This window comes from Candoia aspera, chromosome 1 (assembly GCF_035149785.1).
Source record: "Candoia aspera isolate rCanAsp1 chromosome 1, rCanAsp1.hap2, whole genome shotgun sequence".
Classification (NCBI taxonomy): Eukaryota; Metazoa; Chordata; class Lepidosauria; order Squamata; family Boidae; genus Candoia; species Candoia aspera.
This window is the reverse complement of record NC_086153.1, coordinates 119,177,701-119,200,325: the sequence shown is the minus strand read 5'-3', so window position 1 is coordinate 119,200,325 and position 22,625 is coordinate 119,177,701. Positions and strand designations below refer to the sequence as shown.

At 37.1% G+C, this 22,625-nt stretch overlaps 1 protein-coding gene across 2 annotated transcripts in view; it reads left to right on the top strand.

The window, feature by feature from the left end:
* BCKDHB (branched chain keto acid dehydrogenase E1 subunit beta) overlaps positions 1–22,625 on the top strand; it is a 65,889-nt gene that overhangs the window by 3,240 nt on the left and 40,024 nt on the right. For both annotated transcript variants that reach the window (XM_063312737.1, XM_063312745.1), the window contains exons 4-8: positions 770–903; positions 5,524–5,679; positions 7,055–7,163; positions 9,874–9,971; positions 11,349–11,459. In XM_063312737.1, coding sequence (XP_063168807.1) covers positions 770–903; positions 5,524–5,679; positions 7,055–7,163; positions 9,874–9,971; positions 11,349–11,459 — 608 coding nt within the window. The remainder of the gene's footprint in view (positions 1–769; positions 904–5,523; positions 5,680–7,054; positions 7,164–9,873; positions 9,972–11,348; positions 11,460–22,625) is intronic.

The window sequence follows — 22,625 nt, the reverse complement described above, 5'->3', positions numbered from 1 at the left end:
ACATTGCTCATACATGCATAGTAAGGAGTTCTACTGAGGAATTAAGCTGCACAGGCATAGCTTTACCTAACGTTAGAGTGGTCAGGTCTTGAGATTATTATTGCATAGATTACTGAGGAAAAGTTAGAGCTATTGATTCAGCTGAAACTAGTATTTTACATTCTTGGCGGCTGAAAGCACATCATTAGGGACTGAAGAATCTACAAGCTTGAGATGTATTGTGTAGTTCTGGGTATCACACTTTAGGAGGAATTCAGATACCTTGGAACAGGATCAGAGAAAGGCAAGATTAGGGATCTAGAAACTAAGTCCTAAGCAGAAAGTTTGAAGGAACTGGGAATATTTAGCCTTGGGAGAAGATTGAAGGGAAATGTGATCATACTCTTAAAGGTATGAAGTACATGGAATCCAGTGTGCAGAACATGGACTAATGGATTTAAGTAACAGGAAGGCAGATTTCAACAGAATGCTAGAAAGCTTCCAGACTGTAAGAACAGTTCAGTGGTAGAGCCAGTTACCCAGAGACGTAATGGACTTCCCTTGCCATTTGTCTCCAGTGCTTTAATTCTGATTCCTGTATGGAGCAGAGGGTTAAACTCAGTGGCCAAAAATGTCCCCTTTCAGCTCTATAGTTCTGCTTTTAATTTAAAGGTTAATTAAAAAAAATAGTGTAAGCCCTTTTATAGATAGGTAACTTATATTAAAATATTTTTTCCTGGGTTGTCATATACATTTTTAAAAAGGTTTATTAATAAAAAATCTCTTATAGGTAAAGACAGAGTGTTCAATACTCCATTATGTGAACAAGGAATTGTGGGATTTGGCATTGGAATTGCAGTCACTGGTGCTACAGCTGTTGCAGAAATCCAGTTTGCTGACTACATTTATCCAGCTTTTGATCAGGTTAGAGCGTATTTTAAGAAGTCCAAAATTAGAAGAAAATTCAGAGATATTAAAGTTACTTTCTCAAAATAATGAAAATATGATTGGAGGTGAGATTAACTGTGATGGTTGAATGGCCCTTCATGAACATGGAATAGAATTGTTGAGCAATCTGTGCCATTTTGTATGTTACAAAAGGAACAAAAATTGTGAGAATACATTGATAACAGCCTGCTGTTTTGAGTAACATGCAAAAAGAGAATTTGCACTTTTGTCATGGACAGCTGAAAGTCCTATATGCTTTCCTCTTGAGAAAAATATACATTCATTTTACATGCTACAAAAAAGAAGTAACATCAGAAGCATGAATATACCTGTACTGTATTTTTCTTCTTGTAATGGGATGGAGCCCATAGTGAAAAAGTAATGAAGGTAGGTTCATAGCTGGGCATTGGTACACTCTCTGACTGGAATTGTTGCTTGCTTGATAAAATGTGCTGTATAGGTATTCCTTGACTTATGACCATTTGTTTAGCAATGGTTCAAACGTATGATGGTGCTGAAAAAGTGACTTGTGACTGGTCCTTGCACTTACGACTGTCACAGTGTCCCCATGGTCACATGATCAAAATTCAGGCGCTTGGCAACCAGCAAGTATAAACAACAGTTGCAGTGTCCCGGGGTCATGTGATTGCCATTTCCAATCTTCCCAGCTGTCTTCTGACAAGCAAAATCAATGGGGGAAGCCGGATTTGCTTAACGACCATGGCAAAAAAGGTCATAAAATCAGGTGTGATCATGTGATGCCTCACTTAATGACCACATCACTTAATGACCAAAGTTCCGGTCCCAATTGTGATTGTAAGTCGAGGACTACCTGTATTATAATTACATTTGAGCATCAAAGGTAATTTATAACTTTTGTATGTGGAAAACAAGTTTTAGAAATCCATACTATATTTGTAGCTGGCTCAAATAAAGAGAAAGCTTTCAAAATACTTAAGTAACTGGAACAAAAGGTTTTCTTGATGTGGGAAACAATATATACATTGATTAAATGAAGTTATACCAGTAGAAGTCTTACTTTCCTGAATTCTGAACTCACTGAAAAAAATGTGCATTCCCTAACACCCCCAAATGTTTAGGCAGATTCATTGAAACTATGGGCTGTGTTAGGTGGCTACAAGTGGGAGAGGGGTTTGCTGAAATTAAAAATGTGTTAATACACAGTTGTTTTGCCTTATGCCAGACAATCCCTTCTGTCATTAAAGCTCTGTAAAACACAGTCCACAATGTTTGCTAAATTGAATGGGGGATGTGAACAGCAAAGAAGAGAATGGAAAGTTCCATTATTATTACTTATGATGTGCCATCATGTTGGTGTCGACCGTTAGCGACCCCTTAGATAGATTTTCTTCATGACAATCTGTCCCTAACCTGATCTTTCAGGTCTTCCAGCAGTGCATGCATCATCACTGTAACTGAGTCAATCTACTGTAGCTTACTACTGGTCATCCTCCTTTTTCCTTCCACCTTTTCCAGCCTTATAGACTTCTTCAGAAAACTAGGTCTTTGTATAATGTGTCCAAAGTATCATTATTTGAGCCTGGTTATTTGTGCCTTGAGTGAGAACTCTGGATTTATTTCTTCTATGATGCATTTGTTCGTTTTCTTGGCTATGCATGTTATGCTCAAGTCTCTTCTCCAACATCCAGGTTCAAAGGTGTCAATACTTCTCCTATCCTGCTTCTTCAAAGTCCAACTTTCACTTCCATAGAGTGTCCCAGGGAATACCATGGCTTGCACAAGTCTGATCTTTGTAGGGATAGACACATCATGGCATCTGAATATCTTTTCCAAGTCCTTCATGGCTGCTGTACTGAGTAGTAGTCTGTGGTGTATTTCTTGACTGCTTGTTCCTTTTCTGGTGATGGTTGATCCTAAAGGACAAAAGTTATCCACCATTTCAGTATCTTCATTGCCAATCCTAAGGCTGGTTGTTCTACCTGTTGTCATTAGTTTTGTCTTCTTTATATTTAATTTTAGTACAATTTTTTCACTATGCTCCTTGCTCTGTGTTATCAGAACTTGTAGATTCTTTGTATTTTTGGGCTATCAGAATAGCGTCATCAGCATAGCACAAGTTATCGGCCTTCCTCCAGTTTTAAAACCATGCTCATCTTCTTCCAATCCAGCCTCCCTTAATATATATTCAACATACAGATTAAGTAAATAAGGAGAGAGTATACAGCCATGTCTCACTCTTTTACCAACCTGGAGCTAGTCTGTTTCACCATGTTTGACATTGTGTAAGGAGAATATAGATTTTCTTAACAAACTTAACATGTTTTTTGGCAGGTTTGGGGCACTTAATATCCCTGTGAAGAAGGCTGTTCCTCATCCTGATGAACAGGCACTCACCCTTGATATAATTGTTGTCTGGAGGACACTGAAAAGAATCAATATGCGGAAAGCAGCAGGCCCAGATAGTATTCCAGGGCGGGTACTCAGGGACTGTGCTGATCAATTGGCCGGTGTTCTCATGGACATTAATATTTCATTGCATTAGGCTGTGGTCCCAGTGTATTTTAAGACTGCTTGTTACGTGAAAGGCCCCCTGTGCAAGCACCGAGTCATATCTGACCCTTTGGAGGGACCTGTGCCTAAAAAAATCTATGATCACATGTCTTAATGACTATCGCCTGATAGCACTGACTCCCATGATGATGAAATGTTTTGAGAGGCTGATAAAGGACCATATTGTCTCCAGACTTCCCCCATCGTTCAATCCACTTCAGTTTGCTTACTGGCGGAACCACTCTCTAGAGGATGCAAAATCTCCTCTGTTCTTCATTTGAGTTTGCCACATCTAGACGAGAAGAACAGCTACCTGCGATTACTGTTTGTTGATTTCAGTTCAGCATTTAATATGATCGTTCCCTACCCCTTTCCTGGTAGACAAATTGGGCTCTCTGGGTTTTAGTACTCCTTTGTGTAACTGGCTACTTGACTTCCTCACTGATAGGTCCCAGTCAGTGCGAGTTGGAAATAATATCTCCAAGCCTAGTTCCCTGAGCATCGGTTCTCCTCAGGGCTGTGTCCTGAGACCATTGCTGTTCACCCTGATGAGCCATGACTGTTGTGCCAGGTTTACCACCAACTCCATTGTGAAGTATGCAGATGATACAACGGTGGTGGATTTTATCAGGGAAGACAATGACTGGGCTTATAGGGAGTTGGTGAAGGGATTGGTGGATTGGTGTAATATAAATAGCTTGGTTCTAAATGTTGAAAAAAACTAAGATTATCATAGATTTTAGAAAGAACCGGCCCAGCCGTACACCACTCTTTATTAATGATATAGCTGTGGAGCCAGTAACATTTGGTTCCTGGGGGTGCAGATAACGAATGGTTTGACTTGGTCTCTTAATGCTGCATCCTTGGTAGAATGGGCACAGCAGCGTTTGCATTTTCTGCACCGGATGAGGACAGCCCATCTTCCACCTCCCATCATTCTCACTTTCTCTAGACACACTATAGAGAGTGTATCGACCAACTGTATTTCTATCTGCTTTGGAGGCTGCAGCGCCTCGGATAAGGCGCTGCAGAGGGTGGTGAGGGTAGCAGAGGGGATAATTGGGATTTCACTTCCTTCCATTCAGGATGAAACATATACACGATGCCTGTTCAGAGCCCGAAATATTGTCATTGACCCCTCCCACCCCCATTGTGGCTTGTTCTCCTTGTTACCCTCTGGGAAGAGGTTCCGCTGCATTCGATGCAGAACAGCTAGATTAGGTAATAGCTTTGTCCCCTGGGCTATTAGACTCCTGAACTCTTAATAATCCCCTCTTACTTCATTGTGGCACATGTTGTATGTAGGACCATGATATTTATTAGGGATAATGATTAGGGGAGTGGAAAAGTAAATATGTATTATATATTATAGTAATTATTTTTTGTGAGCCAATTGCAATGGCATTTCATTTTAATGTGTACCTTGGTGTATAGTGGAATGACAATAAAAGTCCTGCCCTGCCCTGCCCTGCCCTGCCCTGCCCTGCCCTGCCCTGCCCTGCCCTGCCCTGCCCTGCCCTGCCCTGCCCTGCCCAGCCCATACTGTGGCTTCCTGGCCTGTATATAGGTTTCTCATGAGGACAGTGAGATGCTCTGGGATTCCCATTTTTCTAAGCACATTTCACAGTTTGATGTGATTGACACAATCAAAGGACTTTCTATAATCAGTGAAGCACATCGTGACTTCTTTTTGGTATTCTTTGGCTTTCTCAATTATCCACCATGCACCAGAAATCATGTCTTATGTTCCTTGGCCTTTTCTAAAGCCAGCTTGAACATCTGTCATCTTTTTTTTCCAAGTAGGGCTCTAATTTGCATATTATTAATATTAATATTATTATGTCCTTTATTTTGTACAGCTCAAGGCAGCATACATAATGCTGCTGGCTCCAATTACAGTACATTAGTTTCCTTTTACTCCTGCTGATAGCATCCATAATTTCAAGATTTGGAATGTGTATCTTGTTTCTGTGTAATCTATAGTAGAACATGAGTGATCGTTAACTGCATAAATATGTCTTGATAACCACATGCAATATTAAATATATCTCTATATTTCTTCAGATTGTTAACGAGGCAGCAAAGTATCGATACCGTTCTGGAGATCTCTTTAACTGTGGAAGCCTCACAATAAGAGCACCTTGGGGATGTGTGGGTCATGGCGCATTGTATCACTCTCAGTCCCCAGAAGCCTTTTTTTCTCACTGTCCAGGACTGAAGGTATAGAACAGCAATTTATTAGATGGTCTTTAGAGTGCTACAGTAGTTCTTTTTAAATATAAAGGATTAAATATAAAAAGTATTATATTTATATTAAAAAATACAAAGAAATTATAGAATACAAATGTTACATGGGAAAATTTGCAGAATGATATACTACAAAGTAATTTTTGGAAAAAAATATAAAATGATCCCCTTGGAAGAAAAACAAATCTCCCTTTTATCCTTATGTATCAACTTGGATTAGAACAAATATCATTTTGTGTCAGTTTAATACTTTCAAAGCTATTCTTGAAATCATATTAAAGAACAGCTAAACCATCTGAATAATGGAAGCAAATAACCATGGTTAAAGAGTTTAAAAACCTTATTTTTAGGAAACCCAAACCTTGGATATGGCAGCAAGCCATGTGCAGAAATATATTCTATAAATGGTTTCTGGATTAAATTGAAACTAACATCAGACTTGTTTTTTTCATATATGAAGTTATTTTTGATATTGATAGCACCTAGTTTAAGCTGCCATTCCTCTAATGAAAGAGTTGATGTGATTTCCAGTAAGAAGCATAAAGTATCCGGATAGCAGTTAATATATATATAAAACCAGCTCAGTGTATTTTGTAGGTATGTAATGTTTGGTAATAATTAATGAAAAAATGACTGGAGGAAAAAGAAAATCAACATTTAAGACTTGTATCCTGTAGTAGATCATCTTCCAGTACAATTTTTTTTGACTTTGCCACCAGATATGGTAATGCTTTCCAACTTGATTTTTACATTTCCATATCTTTTTTCCAATATGCACTATCCATTTCAGTAATCATCACTGGAGTAATGTACCAACAAAATAATATTTTGTACCAGTTTTATTTCAGTGTGTTATTCACCCTAAATTTGATGTTCATTTTCTTTGATATTCCCATTGTTGCATGTCAGTTGTCCTGTTTAAATTCTGCATCCATTTAATCATACAAACTTTGACATGTTTGGTCTCTGAATCATATGTCAGTAGCAGCTGATTGATATATTGATAGATATATGTACACACACACACACACACAATTCCTTCCATAGATGCAATCCATTTGTATGGTGCTATGACCCAGTTTGTGATCCAGGTCAAACAGCCTGATAGTGTAACTTGGTGCCACCAATCTCCCTTTTTCTTATACAGCTTGTAAACTCTTTAATGTCTGGTTGTTTATTTAACCAGATAAAATTATTTATTTGTCTTTGCCACTCATTTAGCATATTTTCACAAAGTCTTATGGGGATCATTTGAAATAGGAAATTATCCCTTGGAAGAATGTTTATTTTTTACTGTTGATATTCTTCCTAATCAAGATAATCTTTTTATGTATTCATTTTCTTGAAGGTGGTTGTTCCAAGAGGGCCTATTGAAGCCAAAGGATTGTTATTGTCATGTATAGAAGATAAAAATCCTTGCATATTCTTTGAACCTAAAATAATGTACAGAGCAGCAGGTAAATTATTCTCATATTCAGGGCAAAACTGAAAGTTACATCTTATTTTTTCATATAATGCTGCATAGAAACGTAGAATGTATGAGCTGAAAAGACCTTATATATCATCTAGTTCAATCCCTTGCTCAGTGCAGAATTTATTAAACCACGTCTAATAGTTGGCCAATCAGCAGATTGAAAATTTCTTCTCATTACATTCAGGGTGGGTCAAAGAACAATGCAATGCATTTTCTAGAACTGTGATGCCATTGTTTGTACTGAGGGCTACCAACAAATGTGGCATCTAAATTCTGATCTGACCTGTCCCAGTGCAGTACATTCCACCAGCTCCCCAGTCTTCTCAGCAGCTTTCCTTTCTCCTGGGTCTTCCCTCAGCCTCTGATGACCTTGCTATTTTCTCCTAGTCTTCTTTCCCCCCATACCACTTCAACTCAGAATAAAACTGTTTTGTTGAATGCGTGAACAAAGCCACTCCAGATGTGCATATTCTGGTTTGGTCATTGACCACCCAAAACCAGCTATTCCGTGCATGGAAAGGCTCATGTTTGGAATGTTCTGCATATTCCTATTTTCTGTCAAATGAAAGGAGAAAATAAGAATGAAAAAATTTATAATAGGTCAAGTAGCAATGACTGACAATTTTCAGTTGCCTTCATTGAGTTAGAGTAAATCTACACTCAACCAAAATACTTTGTCTAGCTTGTGAGGTACAGAATTTATGGTAATAGTGATATATATTTCTGACCCACTTAAATAGCAGTGGGATTTTATTATTATTGAGCAGTACTGGTTAATGTAAGACTCAGCATAGGTGACTTACATTATAAGGACAGTTTTAATTATTTTATTACTATTTTTATAATACAAATTTGGGATATTGAAAAGTAGTTCTACTCAAACATGTCAGCTGTTTTTCAGAAATTAAACTTCAAATAGATCTTTTTTAAAAAAAACCTGTTGAATGATTCAAAAGCAGATAGTGGTACTTAGAGGAAAAAATGAGTCATCTTGACATTAGCAGGTTTAAATTTCTTGTGGAGAATCTATTCTTATGACCTTTTCAGCTTCATTTAATTCTACCTTATATGACATAAATAGTATAGAAATAAATGATTTGCATCAGTGGTTGTTATAGTGACATGGCAAGTAAGACTAAAAACAACCAGTTTTTCAATTGGTGTTCAAAATGTCCTGTCACAAGATGTACACATGTTTTCCTACTACAATTGAGGATTAATAGAATGAAAACTTGTACTCTGCAGCCTGCATGAATAGGCTGTTGTGGCTGTTTATAGAATCATAAGCAATGACACTAAGGCAAAATTAACCATATAATGGTTTCCTGCAATGTGTGAATCCAGCCACTGAACTGAAGGAGTACTTGTAAATTCAGCACAGGACATTATATTCAGTTAAGAAAGTCTAGAGCTGTAAACATATCCCCTTCAAGTCAAGCTTGAATTCCTTGTGACTTCGTGGAATTACCCATGCAGGATTTTGATAACAGTACAGAAATTATTTCCTATGGAATTTTTTTGATTTTCCAGTTTATCCCACAATTTTGGATTTATTTATTTATTTATTATTCAAATTTAATTACTGCCCATCTCCCCCAAAAGAGGGACTCTGGGCGGATTGTCTGGTAGTCTCCCATCCAAGTACTAACTAGGCCTGATCCTGCTGGCACATGCTGCAGGCTAAATCCAGAACTGGAATATATGGCAGCTTTACTCTTCCATTGATTGATTGATTGATTGATTATTTATTTATTTATTTCTGGTTCTATGAGCAAATACTAATTTTTCCCTTAATGGTGTGCTGAAGTCTCTGAGAAAGAAAACTAGACAAATCCTGATCTAAGTATCTATGAATAAATATTTTGCAGATGTTTAATACAGCTTAGTTAACTTACCAGAATAAAGATTTTTGTGTCTAAATAATAACATTTATTAATATAAATGAAATAATTAAAATATTTATTGTTTCCTATATTTCCTATAGCTACATCTCTCTGTATATCTATATATCTATATCTATATCCATATCTATATATCTATATATCTATATAGTTGAGAGACTGTCATAGAGATAGCCAATTGTGTTTGTGAAAATGGGATCTTATTGGATTATCTCTAAATTTAATTTTGTTTGGTTTTTACTGCAATGTATCTGAACAATTGTGAAGACAAACAGATTTTTTGGTTTATAAGGGAACTTATCTGCCTGCTAAATTTGTAGTGAGTTTTAGTTGCTGCTACTATTTTCCCCCAAACTGGATTTCATCTAATTATTTAATTGTGGTTAGTTTATTTTAGTATATCCTTATGCTGTTCTGACAGAACAAGGCTTGTCAGATTCTTTCCAGGGTAATTTCTAAAGAATTAGGTCCCTGGGATTTATTTTTATTTCCTGTACCCTAGTCATAGTTTCAACTGATAATTAATAAATTACATGATGACACAAGTGAATTAACTTTTATCTTGATACTTTGCCACTGGATTTCTCCTTCTTCAGAGCTGAACTTTCTTGTAAGTTCTGTTATAGTTATGGCTGTAAGTTTAGACATCTTACAGCAGGGATGGGGAACATGCTGTCCTTCAGCTTTTGCCAGCATCCTTTGGCCAGTTGATTGGGGCCGCTAGAAGTTGTAGTTCCCCATCCCTGTTCTACATACTCAATTTATAAACTTACTTGTTTTCCATTTATTCAGTGGAACAAGTCCCTGTGGAGCCTTACTGCATTCCTTTGTCTCAAGCAGAAGTGCTTCAGGATGGAAGTGATGTAACTTTGGTGGCCTGGGGTACTCAGGTGAGTAATTTTTGAGGATTTGAGAACCCCCCCCCCGAAAACTTCCTAGAATATCACACTTTATCATTATGACTATATTAGCACATTCATCTGGATAGAATTGATATCTGATATCTGTTGATCACCTCAACAGATATTTATGTTTTGTTTAGTCTTTCACTGTGGGTGTGTGTAAATATTGTAGAATATTCTTCAAACAAAAATGATGGAAATTAAATAAGACTCAAATAGATAGGATTAGAACCAAAGTGTTAGTGATACTTAGATCTTGTTGAAATTCGTGGGGTTTAAAGTTTATTAAGAGTACAGTAGAATTAAATTTCAACTCAGTCTCATCCAATTTGACTGGTAGCTTTCAGTATAACAACTAAAACATACATATTGTTGTATATTGACTCTTTAGCAACAGTGGTGCTATGCGTCTGTTCAGGCATCCATCCATACAGCATCAATTTGCCTCTTTTTTTTTAACCTGGATTGAGACTCTAAATATGTTTTAGCCATATAGTGTTAAAATAAGTGTGGTATACCATATATTGCATGGATTCTCCCACTGCAATGAATACATCTAAATACATTCAGTATGTAAAATTAGCTGGTTGGCTGTTTGTTTATTCAGAACAATTCATATTTCAATAGTTTCTAAGGTAAATAATAACAATCAAAACATTAATTTTAGGTATTTTATAATAATATTGGTTGACCAGAATAATAAACTCTGCAACAGCTAAAAAAAACCTTGTGGAAGCACATCACCTTCAGCAACCTTCTGTGTAAAAAGTAGCTTGCAACAAATCACTGGCCATGGCAGGTGCTTGGTACTTTTATTAAGGATCTTGGACCAGACCAGAATGATCCCCATGAGGCATTTTCTATTGTAGAACATGGAAGAAATGAAATAAGGAAAGTTGTATGCTTCTTTAGAACTTTAGATACACCATTGAAGGGAAGGGAGGGGAATACAGATTGTTGTGTTCCCATACTGAATGAAGGTGATGTGAGATTCTTGAGGGTCTTCCAAGGAACTTCACAGGACTGCATGCTGTGGAATAAGAGTTTGTCTGGATTGGAAGTGACATTTAACCATTAGAAAATGGCATCCTAGAGAAATTTGAATTTAGAGCTCGTTCCAAATATTTTGTGGAATATTCACATGCAGTTGTACTGTCAAGCAGTATTTGTTTTTTGATACTATTTTATATTGCAAACTTCATAAACTCGAGGCATTTTACAACTGTATAAAATCATAATACCATAAAACAGTTTCTTCCTACAAAAGCAAACTTTGGGGGTCAGAGTGACTGCCATGTTTTTAACCAGTTAGAAGTATACTCTTTACTTTCAATACACTATTGCATGTTTTCTCCCAATATTTAGGTTCATGTTATAAAAGAGGTAGCAGTTATGGCACAAGAAAAACTAGGAGTGTCCTGTGAAATAATTGATTTGAAGACAATTTTGCCTTGGGATGCAGAGACTGTGTGCAAGGTAAGTGTATCATGCTTGTCCATTCAATCATACTAATTTATAATGGTCTGATTATTATTCAGTAATAATGTATAATATATAATATAACACTGATACAAAATAAATACGTTGAACAAATCTCTCCTGTTTATATAAGAAAATCTATGGTCCAAGGAAAGCAGTGCTTAGGGAAATGTTAAAAAAAAAGTCGAAAACTACTGGGACAGCATTGAACTGTTATCTTGGATTTCTCTGTCTGAGATTGAATATAAAATGTGGGCTTTGAAGAAGGATGTTATGTTGGCAGATTGCTGGGAAAGCCTTTGGCCCAGGAGAGATCAGAAAAGTCACACACCAGGCATTTCTATAAAAATAATTTTATTTACAGAAAGCAAAACATATTTAAAAGCTTCTGCATTGTTTCAGGCTCTCAGTGAGAGCAGCTCTACTCTCTACATGCCTACACAGAAGGGAAACAGAAACTAAAACAAGTCCAGGCAAATTTTTTTTCTTTCCCAGGTGCAAAAATTAACATCCGAAAAGGGGACAGTTGAATTCAACTCTTCACCCGGCCAAAATGATTAGTTACCATAGTAACCTTAATCTGTAGTAGAAAACATTAACATGTTAAGCCTGATAACAGCCCCCATCCCAAGAGCTGAAAATGCTGCTTCTGGTCTGCTGAGCAATTATCCATGGGACGTCGGATTTATTTCAGCCCTAAGTGTGAAAGAATGTAGACCTGGCCTTGGGAATGAACTGTTAAGGGGAGTGTGTTGGAAAAGATAACTCAGCCCTGAGAGAAAGTGTGAGAAAGGAACTCAAAATAACCCTTGCCCAAGTTTTGTTTGGTATAAGATGGCATTGAGAGAAACTTCCAAGATTCTGTTACTTTACCTGCAATAAAAGCTGGCTGTGCCTGTATCTTGACTTTGCCTGCCTTGAAGGGCTGACCCTAAGCCATAATGTGATTTGCTTGATGCTTACTTATCATGTTGTGTGAAACCTAGACAGAGTAATTGGTAACTGTGGTTCATGCTTTAGCACGAGGCGTGAACCAGGCTACTTTTGCTTATTCAACAAGTCATGGCTTTATGAAATAAATCATGTTGCCATTTTCTGCACAGGATATGTATCCTAAACCAAAGCAAGAATCTAAGGTCTGGTCTCTAGATTTGTCATGCTGCTTTAACTGATTTCAGAACTGAATATTAAACAAAGATAAACTATTTCTTCTATATATGTAGCAAAACTGATTGGTTTGGTAAGAAGTGGCATAATTTTCCTAAGTTTATTTTAAATGTAATATAGTTTAAAAACTTACTGTCACCACTCTAAAAATAATTCTTATACTGCTTCTTTCTTCTTGATTCTTCTTCCTGTGTTACCTTACATGTGGGGAAAGGTACTATATTCTCTCATTTACTCAGGGCAGATTTTTTAAAAGCAATCAAAACTTTATTTAATAATAACGTTATATGAACAGATAATATAGGGTATGTTTCTGTTTAGAGGTACAGAACTCTATGCTTATTTGAAAAACGATAGCTTTTTTTCCCACAAAGGCATTAATTTTTCTTTTTTTCTTCTATACTAATTGTCTCCCTTTTCTTTCTTTTCCCTCTTCTTATCCTCTCATCTGTCATTTCCCTGCCTCATACCTCTCTCTCTCATTTTTCTCGCCTTGCCTTCCTTGTGAGAAGGTGTCCAGTGAACCCATTATTTATTTTAGTATGATTTTATCACAATCTATATAATACTTTTCCCATGGATGATACTCATTATTTCCCCCTGTCCCCCTGAACCTGATTTCTCCCTGTATGTAGCTACAAATATCTTGGTAACTAGACCCTGGAATTTGTTTTTGAATTGTAAACATCTTTTGTCATGAAAATGCTGTCGTTCAGTGCAGGTATTATATTACACCTAATAGCTGTTTTCTGTACTTCTGACAGGAGTAAACAGTGTCGATATCCAAAATAGCAAGTGCCAATAGCAAACAGCCTTTTCCAACCTGTTCCAAAAGAAAAAAATGTTAATATTAATACTGATTGTGTCTTGGGAAGGCAAGATACTATTTTACAACTTCATTTTTATGCAGGTCATATAAGAAGAATTAAATAAAATGTATCTACAGTTTATGTAATGCAAATGATTAAGACCGCAGTCCAGTAATCATCAGATGTTAATCTTATTAATTTTTTAGAGCAAAGAAGTAAAAACAAGTCTTATGAGTATTATTTAATTTTCATACTGCTTGTTAGAGTATTTTTTTTTCTAAAATTACAAACAGTATAATCATGTTCACACCACTAGAGGTCCCTGTTAGCTCAATTAAATCTGAGCTTTGTATGTTTTATGAAGTATTATTTTCTAAAATAATTGTTGTTGTTGTTTTCAAAATAATTTGAGTATTAAATCTGTTTAATAATTTGAACTGTTTTTGCAATAGTTTGATGTTAATAATATGTCATTAAAGGTCGAAATAATGCTGAACAGGCCACCTGTAGATCATGAGTGTGATACTGCTCAAACTGATAGCTATCCTCATGTACTGAGTACTAATTTGAACAGTTATTGTCCATTTCACAAAAATCATAAAAATATTTTACCATCTATTAAATTTTATTTCAGTGAATTTAAACGTATTTATTCTTGCACTGTGTACTGGAACAGATTGTTTCCCTGATTTTACTGTCTAAGAAAGAAGACTGTTTGAAATTCTTCATAATAAGAAATGTCTTTGTCAGATTAAATAACTCAGTCCTGTTGATTTAGAAACTTGCTTCCTTTTTCAATAGAGAAAAATAAGGGGCTGGATTCAGTTGCAGTGCTAACCATGATTTCCTTAATTATGTTTAAATAAATTAAATATGGGATCATATATAATGCTAATCTGTAGCCATGGCTTGTAAGCAAGACTGCCTGAGCTCACAGAATACACTAAACAAATGTGGGCAACTCATATTTTGGCTTAGAATGCGAACGAAGCTGATATTAGGAAGAACTTCACACTGTTCCAAAGAAGGAAGAAAGTGGCTGAGAAGCCTTGTCCCTGTGTTCCCTGAAGACATGGAAGTTCCCATCACTTGATGAGCCACTGCATTCTAGACCAATTAAACCTCCTGGGTTGTCTTGCAACAGCGGCTCCATTTAGGCTGCACTGTAGTAGTCCAAATGATTGCTGATTAATGCATGTGTGGCTATAAGTAGACCTCCCGATGCAGGAAAGGCTGTAACTGGAGCACAAGGTAAAAAATAAAGCAAAGCTTCCAAGCCACAGCTGCCACCTGCTCTTCAAGTTGGTCCTGTGCGCCCAAGCGGATCCCCAAGTTATAAACCATTTCTGCATGCGGAAGTGTACCCTGTCCAGAGCCAAAGGTGGAATATCTCTGGCATCAAAAGACTTCTGAACCCATAGCTCAAGATTACTCAGAGCATATTAGATGAAATTCTTAGCCTGTGTTGTAGTTATAATTATATTCCTAATTCTAGGTTTCTCTGAAGAAAGAAGGAAAAACACCGGGTAATTCTATAATTTAGTTCTATAAAAGCGGCTGTCTCATTCATCTCAAGCTGTCATTTTCTTCCAAGTTTTTTCTACATAAGTCATTTTTTGTTTGATAGAGATACATGTATCAGTTGGTCAAATGCTGAATTATGGTGGAACAAAATTGGCAGCTGCCTGGCACAATTTAGCCATGTGCTTGATTGCTATATTCCAGAAACACTAGATGATGGAAGCTTCCTAAAACCCTTTAAAACTGTTTAAAATGTATGATTAAGGGTAGGAAGAGGTTCTGTGCTTTTTTATTTTTTACTTGGGATGACATTCATATCTGAGACTTTTTTCTTTGTAAATTATGGCTATGAAACCAACTTTTTCTTGCTCCCTATTATCCATTTCAGCTTGTGATTCCAATGGCATAACTTACCCTTTTTTGTAAGAGAATTCATGGACATAAGTAGGTTAAACACAATTTAAGCTTTGCTGAGTCTGTATTAGTTTGTGGGAAATGGAAAATGTGTTGTCCACAGTGATGGAAAATGTGTTGCAGAAAGAAGCTTTGAGATATTATTTTAACTGTAATAGTTCAGGGCATGGATAACTTTCTATGAAATCAATACAAAGGTAATATTTTTGCAAATTTACTTTGGTATAATATTTTTGAATTCTAAATGTGATAGTATTTGTATTTTTACTTGTTTTATTTTACAAGCTTTCAACTTTTGGGAGAATATTACTTATGATTTTAAAGTGTAGTATCTGATAAAGTTATATATAAGTAAGATAATTATTGTAACAACTTATATATGAGAAAGTAAGATAATTATTGTGTCAACTCACCAGTTTTCTACCCAATGCTATTCATATTTTTTTTTCTGGAAAGAGTTGAGGTTTTTCCCTAAATCTAGATATATGTGAAACTATAGGGAGGGAGAAGGATTTTGTGTAACTGAAAGTATTTTGGCAATTGTGTGTAGTCAGTGTGTGTCTGTATACTCTCTAACACTGTTGTTGATTGAATATCCCAAAAATCAATGGGAAAAGCAAGATTAGTTGCTAATTGCATCCTCTCTTCCAGCAATATGGATTTTTGTTTTTCTTTCCTTTTTCAGTGTTCAAACTGAAAAAAAAGGAGATGTAGATTAATCATATATACCATAGTTTCTATTCGTTTCCCATAGTTTCTATTCATTTTCATTTATAATTTCTTTGGTGCCATATCAATAACTGCTTTTTTTATTTACAAAGCAAAAGAACTGTTCTAAAAAGTTTAGGTGGGCATCAATTTATATATTTGTTTATTCAAATTTATATAGCCACCCATCTCATATATATGACTCTGGGCAGCTTACAAACAATTAAAACAAAAACAACAAAAAGAAGAATACAATTTAAAATGAGGAAGAAAATATAAAAGCAAATAAAAAACCATAATATAATACATAAAACAGCTGAGGTAATCCCATTCATCAAAACACTCAGTACAACTACTGCACCAACTCCATTACACTCCCGAGTCCCAGTGCCTGTTGGCAAAACCATATCTTCTGGACTTTGGCCCTGAGCCTGCTGGCTTGTCTTAATCTGATCTCCAGGGATGATGTTCCACAGGGCAGGTGCAATGGCAGAAAAGGCTCTCTTCCTGAGTGCCACCAGACACTCCCTGGCTGATGGGACCCACAATATGCCCCCTGCCTGATGGGATGGGTGATGTAATTGGGTACAGGCAGTCCCTCAAGTTACTTGGTCCTATGCCATGTAGGGCATTAAAGGTCATTACCAGCAACTTGAATTGAACCCGGAAGCAAACTGGCAGCCATTGCAGCTTGTGGAGCAGAGGTGTAACATGCGCAGATCATGGACCACGCATAACTGTCCACATGGCAGCATTTTGAACCAACTGAAGTTTCTGAATACTCTTCAGTACGCTTTGTAGAACGCATTGCAGTAATCCATATGAAAGGTGACTAAAGCATAATGACTGTGAGCTGGGCCTCTTGGTCCAGGAACAGGCACAGAGTAGTTGTGCAAGGGCCCTCGTGGCCACAGCTGCCGCCTATCCTTCAAACAGGAGCTGTGAGTCCAGAAGGACCCCCATATTGTGCACAGGACTTGTTTGGGGTAGTGCAATCCCATCCAGAACAAGAAATGGAAAGTCCTGAGAACCAGGAGGACTCAATACCTAAAGCTGCTCAGTCTTGCTTGGGTTGAGCTGAAGCCTGTTGTTCCCCATCCAAATTCTCACTGCCTCCAGGCATCAAGTCAGGACCTCCACAGCATCACTTAGTTGGCCCAGGGTGGAGATATAAAGCTGGGTATCATTGGCATACTGATGATAACTCACCCTGTGCCCTCAAATAATCTCACCCAGTGGCTACATTAGATGTTAAACAGGAGAAAGTAGCAAACTGTGTGGCACCCTGCAAATCAGGGCTGAGGGTGGAGAGACTGACTGGTACTGGCCCTGAAGGAAGAGAACCAGCACAATACAGTGCTGCCCACATCAACTCCCAGAGCTGATCCAGAAGAATACCATGGTCGATGATATTGAGAGCCACTGAGAGGTCAAGAGCAAGGATGGACACTATCCCATCCCACTCCTGCTGGCAGTCATCCAAAAGCACAACCAATGTTGTTTCAGTCTTATACCCTGGCCTAAATCCAGACTGAAAGGTGTTCATATAATTCATTACATCCAGGATTCTCTGAAGCTGCTGCACTACCCGCTTCTCAACAATCTTCTCTAAAAAGGGAAGGTTGGAGACTGGACAAAAATTGTCTAGAACAGTTGGGTCTAGCAATGGCTTCTTGAGGAGGCAGACATCAATATACATGCTTATGTGCCTAAGGAAACCTTAAATGGGCTGGAGGGGTATACATAGCCTGTGGTTTGCCTGCTTCTCATATTACAGTGGGTTTCCCTGTACTGTCAGGGAATACTTTTCTCATCAGCTTGTATATTGAGGGATTTATGAATATCAGTCTCAGATACCTTGTTGACAGTTGAGATTTTGAAACGCTCAGTTCAGGAGGGACACTGACCAGACTCAAAGTTTCAATAATAATGATCTGAAAATATGTCCTACACTTGCCCAATTCTGCTCTGTAACTGCACATTGCAAATTCATCATCAACATCACCACCACCACCATCATAGGGCTACCATTTTTCTGGGCTGGAAAAATCCAGACAACCACTAGATGGCAAAAGTCACAAAACTGATTCCTTTGCTCCCTCCTAGTGGTTGCATGGATATTTGCAGTCCACATATCATAGTCCTAGATGATGCAGCTCTTTTTTTAGGTAACTTGTCTGTCATACCAAGAAATTAAGTTATTACCCATATATTTCTAGTCTTACATATACTTGAATAACATGTCTTAGGATCATTGTGCATCATGAAAAAACAGATTCAAGAAAGTGAAGTACATAATTAGGTGAACTAGTATAGGTTTATAGTTCATTATATAGACAGACAAAATAAATGTGTAGTACTTAGGTTATAAATGCAGTGCTTGGGTTAAATAATAGAGAAAACAATAGAAAAAGGTTAAGTGAGAACTTGATTCTCACAGATATTGCCAACAAAAAAATGGGAGGAATGGGTTAAGTTGGATAGTCAGAAAGAAAATTAAGTGGATGGAAGACACTAGAATGTGAGAGATCAGGCAGTTTCAAGAAAAGTGAATTTCTCTGGAGGAAGAAAAACAAAATATCCAGTATCAAAAAAGACTAGTTATAAAAAGAGGAAATATAAAGGAGCAGTTCAAGAGAAAAGTGGTTTGACTGCAGTAAAATTTCACGTTTAGAGAAAGGAATTTGAGAAGGGCAGGTAATGATTACTATAATTAAGAATAGCATAAAAGAGAATGGAAATTGTGAGGACAAAGGTTGTACCTGAAATATAAAGGGAATAGTTGTGGTTACCATCCTTCTTTGTCCTGTAGCAGAAGCATGTAACAGAGGAATGGTAACCATGATGGAGAAAGAAGAAGGTAAACAGAAGCCCCAAAGCCTTACAGGAAAAAGAAAGGAAAAAAGAATATGACATAGGAATATTTCAGGCTTTAAGAAGAGAGGGTGAGAGAATAGGCCTTGGATATTAGAACAGTAAGAGTTATTTTATTTTTCTTATAAACCTCTTTTCTAGTAAACTGCTCTCAGTGAACATTAGGTTAAATAAGTAAGACTAACAATTTTATAAATATATCCGTTCAATACTACAGTGAAATAATTTAGACTGTATAAGAACGAAACAAAACCGGCACTGGCAATTAAAGGCAGATAGGTAAAGGTAAAGGTTTCCCTTGACGTAAAGTCCAGTCGAATCCGACTCTAGGGGGCGGTGCTCATCTCCGTTTCTAAGCCTTGGAGCCGGCGTTGTCATAGACACTTCCGGGTCATGTGGCCAGCATGACTCACGGAACGCCGTTACCTTCCCGCCGAAGCGGTACCAATTAATCTACTCACATTTGCATGTTTTCGAACTGCTTGGTGTGCAGAAGCTGGGACGAGCAACGGGAGCTCACCCCGCCGCGCGGTTTCGAACCGCCGACCTTCCGATCGACAGCTCAGCGGTTTAACCCGCAGCGCCACAGATAAACCTAACAATAATTATTGCTAGTAGTTTTAGTGCATTCCAAGAAAGTATAGTACCGTAACTTAAAATCTCATTTGCAGGTATTAGGTGCAATTTTTTTTTGATACGTTAGGTGGTTCATAACTAGCTCATCTTTGCTCCAGAGAGGCTGACATTAGCAAGAGGGTGTCAGTGAAATTCACCTGCCCTGGCCTTCCAGTTTTGGCTTCTGGTGCTGAGTATGTAAGTTGGGTTACATTGACTGCTACTTTGTTTTCAGGCGGCATATAGCATTAGGCTCTTGCCTGTAGAGTTCTAAATTGTTTGGGCCTGGACTTACCTATGAGAATCATTTGTTATACTTAACCCTATCTCTTATAAAGGTCACCCTCTCATTGCTGCAAGTTCAGCTGGTGATAACTCTTAGCTGGACCTTCTCCATTTTGCTTGTGGACTCTGAAATATTCTGCCTCTGTTAATCTCTGTATTTATGATGCTGATCAATGATATTGTGTGTGTATGGACAACTGCTTAGGCACTAGTAGTAACTCTCCATCTATATATTTTGTCTAGGTTTATCTTTTTAAGATTTTGTGTTGCATACCACCATATCTTGTGGTATGCTTAGTGAATTTATAGAATATTCATGTAATTAGAGCAAAGTGATAAATGGATTGTTGATTATGATTCATGGGACAATGTTTAAGTGGCTCAGCATCTTTTATTTTTAATTTACTCCTTCTTAATTCTTGAGCCTTAGGAAAGGACATTATTTAGATGATGTCTGCACTGTACCTTCCAAGTTAATTTATACAGCGTTATTTTTTTGCCAAGTAGTATACAAATAATTAGCATTATTCAGTAGTAAGTAGGAAATGAAGAAAGAATGACTATCCATTTTAATAGTCAGGCTTCCCTAGTGCCTGCTCAAGAAAATGAAGATCACTCAGAGAATAGCCATGTATTATTGCAGAACTGATAGCTAATGATTCCTTCTACTTTGTCCTAGACAGTATTAAAGTAAAGTTGCAAGCAGAGAGAATGGCTGCATTCCTCTACAGGTAGTCTTCACTTAACAACCATTTGTTTAGTGATGGTTCGGACTTACAATGGTGTTGAGAAAAATTACTTATGACCGGTTCTCACACTTATGACCATCACAGCGTCCCCACGATCATGTGATCACGATTTGGGTGCTTGGCAACCAGTTTGCATTTATGACCATCACAGTGTTCCATGGTCACGTGATTGCCATTTTCGATCTTCCCGGCCAGCTTCTGGCAAGCAAAATCAATGGGGACTATGGGTTCACTTAACGCCTTCAGTGATTCAGTTAATGACCACCGCAAAAAAACATGAAATCGGGTTGGATTTGCTTAGCAACTGAAATTCTGGTCCTAATTGTGGTCATTAAGTGAGGACCACCTGTATTTGTCGTCTGTGTTTCCTTGGGCTAAGAATTTGTAGAACTAGGAAGGATTGGATTACATTCCAATTCATGAGCTATGAGTGCAAGTCATTACTTCATAATATCTTTCTACGCACATTGCTGCTTAGAATCATAATCACAGAAGTAGTATGGGTTCTAGGGTTCCTAATTTGGGGGGATGGTGTTTCTTTGTTTGGTGTTAAGGAATTTATTACACTTAACTTGCACATCTGTTCTGGTTGTCAGTTAATTCCTAGCTATATTTAAATAGTATATATGATTTAACTCTTTTTGGAAGTGCTTTACAAGTCACTGACAAGCCAGTGTTATCTGTGCTTTTCAGAAGAAAACTCTACAGAGTTCACTGGAGCTTAATCTCAAGTAAATGTGTTAAGAACTAGGCTCGGGCCTATAGGTAATTTTTTTATCTCTTGTTTTGGGGCGATTTTTACATTTTTATTGAATAAATTACACTGTTTCACTCCAGCGAACAAATGATAGAGGTAGGCTTGCCTTTTATGGAGATAATTTGAGAGGCCTGTATGAATATTTAAAACAAACTGTATAAATGCCAGTCTGTAATGAGGGAAAAAGAATGCCTGAGGAACTGTTGAGTGTTATGAAGAAGTCTAGGTCAGGTTTCTTTCTTTTTTTCCCCCCTACAATTTACATGCTGTTTTTGAATGAACTGGAAAGGTATTTTTCCCCTAGAGGACTGGAATGTTTAATCATTCATGCAGTTGGGTAGTTACAACACTGTAAGAATTGTATGTTTAAGTCTGTTAAGTCTATTAAGACATATTGAGTAAGGCAAAATTAGTTAAAAGTAAAATCTGAAGTGTAGCTATAACATTTTAAATCTTGTTATGTGAAATAATAAATTTCAATTTATCAACTTTCAGAAGGTGGATGTATGTAGCTTCTAGCTTCCTTCCATGTCCTCAACCAGAAAGGAAATTATCAGTTTTGTTTGGCTGACTCGGTAACCAAATAAAACATAAAACAGAAGACTAATTCTTTCATCTTTTGGTTCAGCCAGCTGTTGCCAATGGGAGCTGTGAGCTCGTCAGTGCTCCAATTTGACGATAAGATCAACGTGTTGTATATGTACTCACCAGGAGTTGAATTCGACTTGAGGGAGTCTTTATCCTTTTTATATATACTTTATTGTTTTGTAGCCAGTTCATAAGATTAGAATTGTAGACCTAGACTATGCCATTTCTGGGCATATGTATGGGTTATGGAGGAATTTAACACATTCAAATGAATTCAAAGAAAAGATGGTAACTAAAACTGTTTTGGGGTGTTTGAACTGTTCTAAACATGGAAGAGGGAATGTGTGTCTCTTTAATTCTTGCCCACACAAAAATTGCTTAATACAAGAATAAGTAACTGGAATTTACTCACTTGGCTTAATCTTAAGCAGTAGAATCATCTGTGTTTTGCCAAACATCTGATAAGCAAATCAGACCTGGAGAAAGCTATGTGGCCTGGCAGATCCATCATAAAAAGTGGTACAGCCAGGCAAAACACATATTTGGGTGTTATCATTGGTTTTTTTTAAACATTGAGACTTATGTTCAAACATGGCCTATCTTTAGATTCTGCTTCTTTGGATACTTTCTTGTCATTTAGATAACACATATTGCTTTGCTAACTGGGATCCCTTAT